Source organism: Galeopterus variegatus, unplaced genomic scaffold (genome assembly GCF_000696425.1).
Source record: "Galeopterus variegatus unplaced genomic scaffold, G_variegatus-3.0.2 Scaffold5277, whole genome shotgun sequence".
NCBI classification, from domain to species: Eukaryota; Metazoa; Chordata; class Mammalia; order Dermoptera; family Cynocephalidae; genus Galeopterus; species Galeopterus variegatus.
In genome coordinates this window covers 65,965-81,824 of record NW_007731388.1, presented here as the reverse complement: position 1 = coordinate 81,824, position 15,860 = coordinate 65,965, and the positions used below count along the sequence as shown (strand labels likewise).

Sequence of the window (15,860 nt, the reverse complement as noted above, 5' to 3'; positions counted from 1 at the left end):
TTTTTTTTTTTTTTTTTTTTTTTTTTTTTTTTTTTTTTTTTTTTTTTTTTGTCTTTTTTGTCTTTTTTTTTTTTGTGACCAGCAATGGATCGCAACCCTCAGTGTCACACCCGCACCGGACCGGGACCGGCAACGGGATCACAACCCTCGGCGTCGCTCCCGCACCTCGCTCAGCCAGTGAGCAGCCGGTCTGTATGTGGGATCCGAACCCTCGGCGGGAGAGCCGCTGCGCTTCCCAAGCGGCGCACTGTAGCAGTGCGCCACCGGGCCGGCCCGAGACCACTCTGATTAGAAGTCCCATAGTCTGGTTTTTCCACTTAATAAACAACTCAGCGAAGTACATCTTTGTGCTTATGTCCCTGTCTGCATTTCCGGTTATTTGCTTGAAATAGATTCCAAGAAATGAAATCATGAGGTCAAAAGGGATCAACAAGTTTGTGGTCCTTGAGACACAATGCCAAATTTTCTTCCAGAGAGCTGGCACATATCACAAACCTCTCACCAGCTCTAGAGATGCTTTTCTGTCCACACAGCATATTCCCTCTCAGCACCAGAGAGAACAGGATGAGAAGATGTGCGATCAGACTGCACAGGCTCATGGTGACATGAGAGAAGAGGCCCCTACGTGGATGATCTTCTTTATTTAGCAATTAATCAAGGACGAAGAAGCTATCTTAACTCTTTGTAGCTTGAACACATAGAAATTAAACGTATTCATTATCCTGGGAGGACTCTGAGCTCCCTTTTCCTGAAACCACTCAAATTTTATTTGACTGTATGCATATGCTTTACAGAGATAAAAATCAGCATATCCCAACTAACAGATAATTCCCATCATCTTTGTTTCATAATTTTATTATCCAATCAAATATACCTTTTTGAAGAACAATATTCTCTCAGACAAGGTCTGGGATTCACAGATCCACAGGCGGTAAATGTGATAAAGGCTTAACATACATCGGAGTCCCTCAGAGAATTCTCACTTTGGCATTAAAAAAAGGAAGAACATCAGGATATCTGTCTTCACACCCCATGAAACCAGATCATTCGGTAAGTTAGCCAGGGGTTTTGTTTATATGGAATCTGGAAGCTTGAAAACTTCTGGATGAGTGAACACTTTCTTTTGGGTCTAGATACTTGGCACAGAAAAGGTTTGTCTTTAACAAGTTGTCTAGTGGAAACCAATCTGGAGTTACCATGGTGGATTTTTCTAGTCCTTTATGTGTGCAATAAACTAAAGCAAATGAATCTTCAAAAGCAGGTTAACTTTCTCATGCTACGGGAAGTTGGAACTCTTTCCTAAATGGCACATAAGATACTTGGAAACAAATGTGTAGAGGAGAAAGGAAGGGACAAAGGAGCTAGCATCTGCTGAGTCCCTGCCGTCCAATGCTGGGTACTATGCTAGGTGATACATATAGTGACTTGAATTTGGCGTTCCAACCTTGTGAGGGAAGTATTAATATCCTCATTTAACAGATGAGGAACATGAGGTGAAGAGTCTTCTTCTTCCTCAGTTATGATAATTATCCAATGAGACCCAGCAATGCCTCATTCATCTCACTTAGGGCCAAGTTGTGGGTACCATTGCGGTCATTTCTAGAGGGTGGAACAATGTGTCCACTGAGCTATAGGAGCAGTCCAGGGGAATCACAGTGGGACCAATCGTGGAGTGCAACTGAGAGCTAGAAGCTGAGACAGGAATAGATGATAGATGATCAACAAAGGGAACCAAAGTCTTCAGACTGAAATTTGCTAAGTTCCATTCTCTGCAAGTCAGTGAGTCTGGGATTAGGGGCATAGGGATAAATAAATCCCAGTCCTCTGCATTCAGAAAGCTCGCAATTTAGAAGAAATAAAGAGGTAGAGACAAGGGTAGGCGTGGAGTAGGGCAGGGGCCAGAGAAGAGACAGAGCTAGAGCTCTGGCAAGCTGGTGGCTGGAAAGAGGGTGGGAGCTGAGCTTGGCTGTTTTAGAACAAGCAGATAGTTGGGGGATGTGTGGAAGGTGATGGGGGAGGCAGGATTAAGCTTTACAGAAAGAGATCAGAAGGTGACGAGGCTGGTTACTGGCAGAAATCAAGCTCCCAACCTGTGTCCCCTCAGTCCTTCAAGAACTTAGATTCCTTTTAGGTACAATGACTCTGAACAGGCTGCCTTTTCTTCAAAGGGCATTATTTCCTGTGTTAGGATAGAGCTGATTTATAGCTAGAAATGATCTATCTTTATCTCTGGAGACACCTGGATATCTGGCTCTGACTCTTGGCCAAGATAAGGGCAGTGGGGTTTGTGATATGCTATTTAAAGTCTAAAACTTCCCTGGTGACCCCTAGGGCCAGTTTGTTTACTGGTGGTTTTTAACAGCATAACTGTTCAGTCAACGTGGCTGACTAGGAAAGCCCCTCTGGGTACTCCTGCCTTGAGCGCCTCTAAAGTGAAGATTTCTTACACAGACCTCAGTGGTTCAATCTGGAGTCAGGTCCAGGTGTGAATAAGAAGCACAAGGGGAGCTTGTGCCTGGACATCTCCCGGGTCCCCAGGGCTTGCCTACACTCTCTTTTTCTTGCTCCAGGTATCTTTTGCCTTTGAATAGAAGCCTCCCATGAGTAGGCTCAGTGGAATCTTGTGAATCCTTTCAAATATCCTCACTGATTCAATCTTTGCACCTCCTGACCCCAGGGTTGCAAAATCACATGCCTCCAAGGGCCAGGCAGGCAAGAACAATGGGTGAAGCTGGCCAGGCATCCTCAACAGGGAGTGGTGGGGACTGTGGAAAACTGGGGATACACGCTCATTTTAAGGGAGCAGCTACCCCCTGACTTCAGCCAATCGCTGCATTATTGATGATAGACCCTAGTCCTGTGGTTTCAGAAGAGCCAGAAATATGAATTGTCAAATAAAACTCTCTGCTTTTAAAACACTCTACTTGCCAAACAATTATTTTCACCCACTATTTAAGAACTCTGTGTGATGTGTATGAATTGTGCAGGTTTAATAGCATGTCAGGAAAGTGAATATTCACATTTTTTAATAACAAATATCTCACAGGTCAAATCTCTTAATTTTTTCATTCCTAGGACAATTACTCCTAATTCTGTATTTACCTTTTGGTCAGGTATTGAGTAGCCCCTGGATATTGATGCTCTATGCTCTTTCTCACCTCAGAGGTTTTCCACTGCTCTTCTTTCTACGCAGAATGTTCTTTGTTCAGATCTTTGCATGGCTGGCTCCTTCTCATACTTCAGGCCTAAGCTCCAAGAGGCCTTCCCTGACCATCCACCCACACTGGCCTCTCTCTCCAACAGGTGGAACCGTAAAGACCAGTGAGAAGGCAGTTACACGTATCCGAGTGAGGGATGTTGATAACTTGGGCCAGGATGGTAGGTAGCAGGGGTACTGGTAAGAAACGACTGGATTCTGGGTGTATTTCAAAGGCAGTGTCAAGAGGAAGGATGGTATTTAAAGCAGAGGCAGAATAAGATTCCAAAAGGAGTGGGTAGCAATGAAGAAGAGATTCAAGGGCTGAGCACTGACTTATTCCAATGTTTAAAGGTCAGGATGACAAAAAGAACCCAGCAATAGAGAATGAGAAGGAGTGGCCCATGGGACAGCAGGACAGCTGGGGAAAGTGGCAGCCAAGAAGTCCCTTAAAGAAAGTGCATCAGGTGGAGGGAATGGTCAGCGGCCACAGTTGGGGCACACAGGTCAAGACAGGACAGCTGAGGACTGAAATCTGACCCCTGGACTGAGCAAGCGGAGGCCACTAGTGACCTAGACAAGAGCAAGTATCTGAAGTGGCGGGGACTAAGTCCTGCTCAGAGAGGGTTCAAGTGAGAATGGGTAGTGAGGAGCTGCATCCAGTGAGTTTTACTGACAAGGGAGTGGAAAAGACATGTGCGGGGCAAGACTGAAGAAAAGCGCATCCTGTTGGTGTGCTGATGGGCATGATGGCGGGGAAGGAGCGAGCGCGATGAGGGGGAGGAAGCCGAGCGTTACAGAAGCCACGTCCTGGGGAGGAGCGAGGACGGGAGGCGAGGGGGCAGATGAGCCTTACCTCTCCCCAGGGCCCGCAGGGATGAGGGGGGAGCACAGAGACAACGAGGAAGCAGCGGTGGTAGGAGCCGTGGAGGTTCTTCTCTGGTTGTTTCTGTTCTCAGTGAAAGAGAAACCAAGCTCACTAGCCTGAGGGTGAAGATGAGGAGGAGATGGGGGACTGGAGAATAGTGACAACTACGGTACGAAGTTGTCATCAAGGACAGTGGGAGAGTGACTGGACCGAGGAAACGAAGGATGACGGCCAGCAGCACGAAGGGCCCCTTGAGGTTCTCGGCCACAAACCTAGCGAGGCCAATGGGCAACACCGCGTTCCTCCCCAGCCACGCCCAGCTACAGCGTGCAAGGACAGGCTGGTGACAGGGACGTAACCAGAACTGGGGACAAACTAAGGGAGCAGCAGGAAAATTGATGGCGTACGTAGGGAGCAATTATGATCATGGTCCATGCATGTAAGTTCAGTGAAGAACGTGGTGAGGACCAGAGGGTGAGAAGAGACAGATTAAAAGGCTGTTGAGAGGACTTTAGGGAAGGAAAAGATCAGGATATTGAAATCAGCAAGAACTATAACAGAAATACTGTTGGAATGTGACAGTGTACTTGGAATTACAAGCCTCAGGGAACAAGAGATCACGACCCAGGGGTCGGTAGATGACTACAAGAACGTGGGCTAAGTGCTGCACTCCGATGCCAAGGGATCCAAACATGGGATGTTTTAGTGATACGAGAGGGAGAGCGGCCTGGAAATGCCAGTGAAGAGTACGGAGGGGCGGTGGTACCCGCGTGCGGGTGTGAGAGAGAAAGCCTCCATCTGAGACCACAGGGCTACAGATGTCCTCAAAGGAGAACGAGCCTCAGTTACAGCAAAAAGGTAAATGACGTTAAGAGAAAAGCTCAAGAGGAAGGGGAAAAAGTAGGGGAACGTGGGTGCACTCCTCAAAGGAGAACGAGCCTCAGTTACAGCAAAAAGGTAAATGACGTTAAGAGAAAAGCTCACGAGGAAAGGAAAAAGGTAGGGGAAAGTGGGTGCACCAAAGTAGGGGAACGTGGGTGCACTGTGCTGTTTGGGGATGAAAGCGTGGGTAATGAGCGATGCCCTGGAGACGCGGGCCTCTCGGGTGACTGGCACGCAGAGATGGAGAACATAATGAAATTAGTCCTGATTTTGGTGGTAAGGCTGGTCGTGTGGGGGAGAAAGAAATATTGGGGGACCTAGTGAAAGTATATGGAGTGCTGGAGTCCCCTTCACTCCTGCCAGTGGGGGACTGGAAGTCGGGGGCACCGTCTTGGTAACTGTCTGTTTCTCCACTAAAATGTCAGCTCCGTGAGGGGAGGGACTTGGTCATCAACGAGCCTGTTTTTACATTAGAAGAAAGGTGAAAGAGGTAGGCACTGGGCAATGACTGACTCTTAAGCTTCCAGCACCATTAATATAAAGAAACCTACAATGACATACGTGGCAACACTGGACAAGGAAACTGCATTAGGAACTGGAGCCCAGCACTCATCACTTGTGGTCTCCAAGTAACACTTTCCTCACCACGTAAACAGGGACAATCACTCTGCCCATCTCACAGGGTCATCTGAAGAATGAATAAGAGTGACCGGGAAAACCTTTGGAAATCTGTAAAGTACTGTACATGATTTTCCAGTGCAACTCCATTGTTTCATGCTGCCAGGGTATGTGCGAATATCCCAACCATCATGGCAAACACAGGAAGAAGCCATTTGGGGGGTAGTTCCTACACCTATAGAGCACCGTAAGCAAAAACCCTGACATCTCAGCAGCTCCTACTGACACAGAATCTCTGTGTAGACTACCTGGTTCTTACCCTGGCTATACAATAGAATCACTAGGGAGCTGTTTAAAAATGCATATGCACAAGCCTCACCTGTACAAATTCAGACTTAATTATTCTAGAGCAGGACCTGTATTTCTTTAACAATTCTTGATTCTTATGGGCAGCCAGGGTTGAGAATGCTCATCAAGAGCAGTGGTTCTCGGTTAAAAGTGATTTTGACCCCCAAGGGACATTTGGCAATATCTGGAGACATGTTTGGTTGTCACAACCAGGAGCAGGGTGCTATGGGCATCTAGTGGATAGAGACCAGAGATGCTGCTAAATATCCTACAATGCACAGGACAGCCGGCCAGATCAAGGAATTATCCAAACCAAAATGTCTCTAGCACATGCTATTGAGAGGGGCCACACAGAGGACTGGTTCAAAAGAAAGTAACTAGCTGACTGTACTTGGACAAAAATGGCTCAGCAATATTTCAAGTCCCACCTGCTCTCCAGAACCTTGTCATCCCCCCTCCAGGAGATGGAACCTATTTCCTGTCTCCTTGAAATTGAACATGACTTTATGACTGCCTCAACAGAGTGCAAGAAGATAACACTGCTTGACTTCTGAGGCTAGGTCACAAAAGGCAATTTGGCTTCTGCTTGTCTTTCTCTCTCAGGATCTGCACCATGGAAGCCCCAAGCTACCTTGAAGCTGCTACATTGGAAAGATTACAAGTAGAGACCACACAAAGATGCACAGAGATGCCCAAAAGGAGCCCCCAGCTGTCTGTGTCTTCCCAGCTTGGGCACCAGACATGTGCGTGACTGAGCCTTCCAATGATTCTAGCCCCCACCTTCCAGCTGCCCTGGGTGAAACCAAGTGGAGCAGAGGCCAGATGTCGGCCCAGGCTGCAGATTCATGAGCAAAGTGAATGGTGCAGAGGGGTTTGGTTCTACAGAGAGTACATGTTTGTTTGTTTGATGTGTAATAATAGATAACCAGAACAAAGTCCATTGTGATTCTGTAAAAGATCTTTGTCTACACCCCCTTGATTAGGCCAGTAAAGCTTGCATATACTTGGACAGGGAATGAGCTACTTACATATTTTCAGCCCACACCAGACTTTGCAACTTCCACCTCCATTCCTGGTAAATATGCCAGTTTACTTAAGATTATTTCTATTCATTCCTGTTGTGTTCTCCATGGTCTGGAAGGTCATATTTTCAAACATTATGAAATGTTTGTGCACCAAGAGACTTATGAGTCTTTTTTATTCCAGGTGAAGTTTTCCATGGTGGGACCACATACAAATATAGATATAGGGGGATCAATATAAATAAATAAATAACACATTTTTATTCCAACAATTAGTAAATCAATAGTTATCAAACATCTTTTATTTTTCAAGGTCTCAAGGACTGTGCGTATAACTGTGGAGGAAAAAAAAAAAAAAAACTCCTTAAAGCCTTTGAAAGCCAAAGGATATGTTCTGCAAGCAATGTAGACACAAGGTACTGAGACATCCTTGTCCTAACCAAAGTTAAAACAAGTGAGAAGCTAAAACATCAGGTTTTGCAGCTAGATCGGCAGAGCAGGGTGAGTATTGACTGAGCAACTTCTGTGTACAAATCCTGAATTTGACGGTTAGAATGGGCAAGTTCATTTAATTCTCCCAACAACCCTAGGAGCTCAGAGCCATCCTCTGTTGTTTCTCTCTCTCTCTCTCTCAGTCCTCTATCTCTATCTCTATCTCTATCTCTATCTCTGTCTCTCTCCCACCCTCCCTCCCTCTGTCTCTCCCCCAAGTGGAGAGGCTGCTTATATTGGCAAGGAAGATTCATCAGAATTTAGGAGCTCAATGTCGCCAATTTCATCAGAGTCTTCCCACACATCCCCATGCCAGCTGTCAGGATCCCATTCCTTCCCAGTCAGTGCCTCCACTTTAATAGCAGACATCCTGTAAGGTTGGGAATTCAATTTGCATTATAATTCAGCCACTCTTAGGGTGAGATGCTGGGTTTGGGTTTTCAGCATCTCAGGAGATAAGGATCCCTTTCAGAGCAGACATAGAAGCTTTCAAGTCATTTATGCAGCACTTGAGCTGGGAATTTGAATCTCTGAATTCATCTTTTTCTTTCCCCACTTTGTCCAGTGACATTGGGAGCAGCCAATGTTGAATCTCTGAATTCATCTTTTTCTTTCCCCACTTTGTCCAGTGACATTGGGAGCAGCCAACCAATCTCATTATACTCATTACTTTGACAAAAATGTTTAAAGTATCATATACATGATCACCCAGATCCCTGCCTCTTACGTTTGATTAGGAGGATCTAGTGATGATATTTTATGTATCTTTATCACCACATCACAACATGGACTATCAGTGTGCTCTTCACTACTGAAAACAGAGTCAACAGTGTCTTTAAATCTAATCAGATTAGAGAGCCAATTGCAGAAACCCCAGAACTAATTCAGAATACTCATCCTCAAGATTCCGCTCCTCTAGAACCACTCCCAGTACCAGAATCACTGGGGTAGTGGTCATCCTAATCCACAGGTCCATCGTATTGCCTCCTTCCTCAAAGGCACCTAATAGCCCCCCATTAAACAGCTCTCCATCGACTGTGGAATCAAGTCCACACTCAGACGTGGCGATCCATGTAGGCTCTGTTAAGGGAGTCCTTGGCTTTCATTTAATTCTAAAGAATCCTGTGACCTAAACAATATAAATGAGAACAACTGATATAAATCAAACACGAAAAGGAATATACGAAAATTCCTCATCATGAGTAAGTATTTACCAAGCACATATTTTGTTCCAGATGAGTCGCCCTCCTTTCAGGAACTGACTCTCTTATTTCAGGGCTAAGAAAAAGTGGCTCAGAAATCACAAGTTCTGCCCTGATGCTCAGCCAGAATTTGCATATAAAACAATGAAAGAATAATCTTTCATGAGCTCAGAGTAACACATCCATCTCCGAGCTGCTATGGAAATTCAGCTCGCAATTTATTCTAATGGGTCTGCCCCATCTGACATTGTTCTGTGTCCTCTCTATAGCTGGCACAGACACCAAGCCCCAGGGTCCCCTGTTAGGTTCTAAATCACTGTCTAAAGCATAGGACTCCCTGAGTCTTCCCACTGCAGATGACAGGAAAAACTAACAGCCAATAAAATACACACAAAGTGACTAGACCCTTCCAAGAAATCAAAACTTGCAGGCAAAAAAGAACTCTGGCCTAAAAGTGGAACTCTCTTTCTTTTGGTCAGCATGAGTGCAGGGAATAACCCACTGTTTCAGGTTAAAGAGCTTTTTTTTACAGTTATGGAAAAACTTTGATGTCAATTTATCAAATGTTGGCAGAGAAGGATGGTATTAGTTGGTCTTATATATCACCAATATTAAGTGNTTTTTTTACAGTTATGGAAAAACTTTGATGTCAATTTATCAAATGCTGGCAGAGAAGGATGGTATTAGTTGGTCTTATATATCACCAATATTAAGTGTCATCCTAGCAGCAGGGAAACAAGGCTCTGAGATGCCACCAATTCTACGTCATTTGAAAGAACCAAATAGTTTATCATGCCAGGTAACCCTGAACTCCCTGCCTTTAAAGCCATATTTTTTTTTACCCATACCCAGAAATCACATAAACATCACATGAAAGGATGATAAAAGAAACATGGATTCATTCATCAACCACCTAAAATAACAGAACCTCAGAAAGACGCCTTCAGAGCAACCCAAGGTCGCACAACCACTAAATAGTAGAGCAGGTGCAAAAACAAGTCACCTAACTAGAACCCCCCCAGTCTCAGGCTCTGTCCCTTACACTGTCTTTGTTTCCTTCCTGTCTGAATAAAAGTGATAAGATTGAATGTGGCATTGCACAGACTGTATTGTGCTGCTTGTTATTATATTTCTTGTGTGATCTCTATTTCCACCATTAGAATAAAATTCACTGAGTGTCAGGACTCTGTCTACCTTCTATTGCTGTAGACCAGAAGAGTACCAGGCACGTGGTAACGTTCTGTACTTTTTTAAAAAAAGAGTGGATGGAGAGTTTAATTAACAAACAAATGCATAATCCTTATCTTGAAGGGGAGCAACCACTGGATACGGCTGAGCCTTCAGTGCTAACAACATGCTCACAGAACGTTTTCTTCCCCAGGTGAGACAGTTCTAGATGAGGAATCCGCTAAGACACAACGCTTGAAAGAAGCAAACTTTCATCTTTCTAAAAGCCCAGAAAAATAGCACAGCAGTACTCAGATATTTTTGCCATCTGGCCAAGGGACACTTCTTTTATTTTTTGAACTGCCTCATTCATTTCCAGGAAGAAAATAACAAAATATTCTATGATTTGAGACCTGAATTTCAGGGTCAGGCATTCTCTTACTGAATTCTTTACCTGGGACATAAAGTAGGAGTCAAGATTCCTTTTTTTAAAATCTGTTTTTCAATCCTTTTTTTTTCTTTTCTTTTTTTTTTTTTTTTTTTTTTTTTTTTTTTTTTTTGGTGGCTGTCTGGTATGGTATCATTTAAAACAAAGAGAAGAGGAAAGAGAGAAAGAACAGGGTTAGCACTCAAACACAAACACAAAGCACCTTTTCACCAGCTAAGGTAGGGTAGCTTGACTTTAAAAATCTACAATAAAAATTTTTGGCTGAAAGAAATGTGCATTGTCACCTGAGAAAATCTGGTCCTGAATTTGAGGGTCCATCATTATCAAGCAAGTCAGTAACAATAACAACTGCAATCCACAATAACTAAAATATCTTGAGCAGCTATTATGTGCAGACACTGTTTTAGCCACATTAAGCGCAGTAAACTCATTTAATCCTCACAAAAAAAACCCTATGAAGTAGATACCACTGTTATCTCCATTTTGCAGACAAAGAAACCAAATCACAGAGAAGCATGTGGAAATGCTGGCCTTGCAAGACCCTCAAATCATCCACATCTCTGGATCCAGTTAGACATTCATTTGCTTGACCACAAAGGGGACTCCACAATACACAGGAAGTCCAGCTCTGCTCAGGTGGTCTGCCTGCTCCTCTTGGGTTGAGTCATAGCATCTTCTTGGCAAACGCTGAAAGCAAAATTGCACACGTGGGCTGTCCAGCCTAGGACCTCATTCCCTCGACTCCCAGCGTTTGCCCTGGGAGCCAGCAGGAGCTGCGACCATACTGCAGCTCTGTTAATGAGGTTTCTGGGCAGACCTCTGTTAATGGTGCCAGAGAGACCAGCAGGGCATGAAATCATTACTGACATTGCCTATTTGGACTAGCAGCAACCCAGGGTTTCAGATGGGAATACCACAAAACAAATTAATGTCTTGGAAATGTTTCGATCAGTTGGGGATGATTTGGTTTTGTTTGCGGTTTTTGTTTGTTTTTGCCCTTCTTAAAAAAATCTGCCATTCATACTTAAAGGCAGCTGGCGGAATATTTTAATATAAAAAAGAACTGTACTAAAATTCTTTTGGTGCTTAAAAACTCTAGATGATATCCTCGTTTCTCAAGTCATTTCTCCTGTTCATACATACTCAGTCTCTTCTGGTTCTTTAATGGTCATATCTGACACAGTTCTAATCATTTTAAATGGCTCTTTAGTTATGCATGAATGTTTAAAACAGTTTTTTAAAGCCCCCAGAGAAAATTCTTTCTGCAGATGTTTTCTTTACTTTATATCCCAAATCTTTTTATACTGGTTCTCAATCAGGGGCCCAGCAAACTGTACCCACAGGATAAATCTGGCCCACTGACTTTTTGTAAATAAAGTTTAATTAAAACACAGTCATACCCATTTGTTTACATGTTGTCTATGGCTGCTTTTGTGCTACAGCAGTAGAGCTGAGTAGCTGTGACAGAGATCATCTGGGCCTGCAAAATCTAAAATATTTGCTATCTGGGCCTTTACAGAAATGTTGGCCAACTCCTGCTCTAAAGCAAGTACTGAGGATTAGAATCACACAGCATATTTCACAGTGCTTGTCCCTATAGTAACTAGATAATTCTGTTTGTTAATGTCTGCCTGTCCAACTATATGCAAATTCTTCAAGAGAAAGGGACTATTTTCTCCCCAGGGCCTATGCACAGAGACTAACACATTATAGGCAAGCAATAAATATTTGTTGAATACATGAGCTAAGTTGCTAGATAGACTTTGAGCTCTTGAGGGCCATAAGTATGTCTTGGTCTTGGAGGAAAACTTGACTCATAGTAAGTTCCCAATAACCGCCTGTTTGCTGAATGATCAGTTGCACGGCCAATTGATTAGTCAGCATGGATATGTTTTGCAGGACATTTGGTGACCAAGATAAGCCCTTGTCTATATGATGGTGAATCTCTTCTACACCACACTTATTTGTGCCCATCCTCTCTCTAACTTCACAAAATCTTCCCTCCCTCAAGCCTGATATCTGATGCTTGGCTCTGATGGTGCTAATATCAGAAATGATCGGCAGAGCTGGTCCTCTATTCTGCAGAATCCATCTGTGCCGCAGCATGGTTCCCCACAGCCTGCAGGGCTCCATGGGTGTGCCCAAGCCCCTCGCTCGTTCCCCAGGCACATGGGCATTCAGCCCACTAGCACTTATGTACAAGAGAAACCAGGAGCAGATGCTGTCCAATTCTGGAAAGACACAGAGAGAAGGACTGAGTGGAAGAGGCCTCCAGCCTGCCACTCCAAGAATGTATTTATCATTTGAACATGAAAAAGAGAGAAATCTGACTCTCAAGAAGTCAACAAGGTTTGGAAAACAAACAGGAGCTCAGAAATGAGACAGACCTGAAGAGGAATCCAAGCTTCAATACTTTCTAGCTGCGTAAACTTAAGCCCATTGATTTCTCTGAGATAAAAGTACCTTAAAAATGGATACATTGTGCTATATTTAAAATACCTAACAGTGACAGGTACTATGTAAATTTTACTTGTTTTCCCTTTCATATTTTTAATGCCACAGAGAATGATTGTTGGAAATTTCCACTTACCAAGCATTCCTTTCTTGGAACTGGACAGACACATGTCCTTCTCTGCACTGGGCAGGGCAAAACTCACCACGAACACCTCCACCCCGTCGGCCATCAGAGCCAAACCCAAGACGAAAAAGAGGGTCCACTGGAAGCGCCCATGGCCACACTCATCGATGATGGTCTCATACTGGTGGGCCAGCTGCTCCTCATCTTCCATCCTCTCAGCCATCAGGTCTGCCTGGCCCCGAAGTCCGTCTGCCCTGGTGGGCGCCGTCTTGGCCTTCTTGACCTTGACGTCGTCTGGGTGAGGGATGCCCTGGTACTCGCCCTCGTAGATCTCGTCTTCCTCATCATGGCCTTCTGTGACATCACTCTGAGCATCCTCCTCGGGGTTGGACTCATTGCCACGGTAATAGCCATCACTGGGGGCATAGCCCCCATAGTTGTCCTGGTACCTGTAGTCATCCATTCCTTGGTTTCAGGACAGTCTGGTTGCCTCTTGAGCTATATCCCTTGCTCTGTGGTGGAGGTTTGGACTGTTTCAATAACCATCACCCATTATGTGGTTTAAATGTGGAATACGTTCGTATGACTTCTTGGGTGGAAGTCACACCTGTTTCCTTCCCCTTTGTCTCTCAAATCAATGAGATTTGTGCAAAAGCAACCTAAGTATCCTGCATTCAATGTCTTTTGGAAGTCTTTAAAAAGTTTCAACTCTGGTCTCGTGTCCTTCAGTGACCCAGAAGAGTTGTGCTGGGAAGCATTGATTAGATATGGATCCAGCCACTTTCCTTGACAAGGAACGAGCTTGCTTGCTGGCCTGATTTGTTCTACTACTGAAAGTTATGCCCTGAGAGAAGAGAGAAGGGACAGAGAAGAAGGTTACAAAAGGCTGAATCCTGTCAGAATACTCTCAGAATTAAATCAATGTATTTGGTAAGGACGATGCTTCATGTGTAGGGTGGAGGAAATCTTGATTAGACATTTGAATTCATAACAACTGAATGAGGACTGGATCAGGGAGACTGACGGATAAGGGAGAACGAGCAGTGGTCAGAGAGGCCCTTTGAAGCTCTGATTAACCCAGGAAACAGGTCAAATCTCACCCAAGAATAAAATATAAAGTGGTCAAGAGATTTTCAATATAAAAAAATTTTGTGTTACAAATTTTTGTTAGAATGTATCAAGACATTGGCAACAGTGGCTTATTACAGCTCAGTTTTTGTTATGAAAATGCCAGCTTTTCTAACATTGTTATGAAGTGGCTGTACAATTTTACATCTAGAAACGTATGTCAAAGAAATATCCCACACCATTCTTCCCAAGGCGTAGTTTACTTTTGAGACTCAGCATTGTAGTTTGAAGGCCATTTGGTTTAAATGGGCAGGAACAGGGGGCAGGATACCCAGAGACAGATAGCTTGTGTCTGAAACTCAATTCTGCCGCATAATGGTCATGTGACTGTGCACATGTCTTTCTGAGCCGCAATTTTCTCATCTGTAAAATGGGGATATCAATACTACATAGACGGTAAATACTATTTAAGCCTTGACATTACTGCCACTTTTTTTTTTTATATATTCAACTCTGGAAACCAGGAGCGAGTATTGTCTAGAGCCAAGGCCCTGTCTTATATCTCAGCTCCAATCACTGAGTCCCTCCGTTAACTCCTACGCTCAGTGGACTATCATCATCCCCTAATCACCACCTAGAATCTCAGGTCTCACAAGGTTTAGAGCCACCATTTAATGATGCCTACCATGTACCAGGAAATGCGCCAAGTGTACCACATCCCGTATCCCTCACTCTCACAACAATAATTTAAAAACCAAGTATTTGTATCTTCATCTTACAGATAAAGAAACCGTAGCTCAGAATGGGTTAGGACGTGATCAAGGTCACATACTAAGGTTCAATGCAAGGTTCACGGGTCCTAAAGCTAGGTCTGTCCAAGGCCTTCATGTTTCCCAAATGCTGTTCTGATCACCTGGAGTACTTTGAAAATACAGATTCCCAGAGCATGCAGAAAGGCTGTTTTGAGCTGAGAAATCTGAATATTCACACACCTCCCCAAGTGGCTCTGAGGCCCCACCTCACTGAGCAGCCCCTCCGGGTAGAAGCCAGGTCCCTTTTATAACTCCTATTTCTCTCTAACTCTCCCCAGCTGCCAGACCCTCTGACAGGGATGGACACTCAGATCTCTACACATCAGGACTGCCAGAAACCCACTCCCCAGTTCAACCCACCTGCCAACAGTGCACATGCCATCAACCTTTATGGGCCACCGTGCCAAACCTGAAATCCAGTGGCCTTTCACCACGCTCAGCAGATGTCACCTCACAATGGACTGGACACGCTTGTCCTCACCATGGTTGCTGGACTCCTCCTCCCAACCACAGTCCACCCTGGACCTTCTGTCCCACACCTGCCACCTGGCTTTCCTCACCCTCAGCCCTGCACAGGTGTTAGCCCTGCTCTCATCTGATTCAAACAGCCGAATGCATCTCCTTCTGGGAGGAAGCCAGACACCAGCAATTCTCCAACGTAGAAACAGCCAGGATCACTCAGGGCATGGGAAGCTCATCAGAAATGCAAATCCCAGGACCCCTCCCCAAAGACACTGAACCTGCAGAGTGTGGGTAGGGTATGGATATCTGCATTTTCCACAAACACCACTGGGAATCCAGGGGACTGCACTTAGAGAAACAATGCCATAAGTCAGCAAGAAATATTTACTAAGAATTATCTGTAGTTGTTTGAGAAACCTCCATACTGTTTTCCATAGTGGTTGTAATAATTTACAGTCCCACCAACATTGTAGGAGTGTTCCCTTCTCTCCACACCCTCGCCAGCATTTGTTATTCACTGTCTTTTTTATTATAGCCAGTCTAACTGGGTATATGCCCAGAGGAATGGAAATCATCATGTTGAAGGGATACCTGCACTTCCATGTTCACCGCAGCTTTGTTTACAATAGCCAAGACATGGAACCAACCTAAATATCCATCAATGGATGACTGGATAAGGAAACTGTGGTATATATAC

At 44.4% G+C, this 15,860-nt stretch overlaps 1 protein-coding gene across 2 annotated transcripts in view; it reads right to left on the bottom strand.

Moving 5' to 3' along the window:
• Positions 1-13,638, bottom strand: part of SV2B (synaptic vesicle glycoprotein 2B) — an 84,113-nt gene extending 70,475 nt beyond the window's left edge. For both annotated transcript variants that reach the window (XM_008589173.1, XM_008589174.1), the window contains exon 1: positions 12,834-13,638. In XM_008589173.1, coding sequence (XP_008587395.1) covers positions 12,834-13,284 — 451 coding nt within the window. In that variant the 5' untranslated portion in view covers positions 13,285-13,638. The remainder of the gene's footprint in view (positions 1-12,833) is intronic.
• Positions 13,639-15,860: the final 2,222 nt, after the last annotated feature.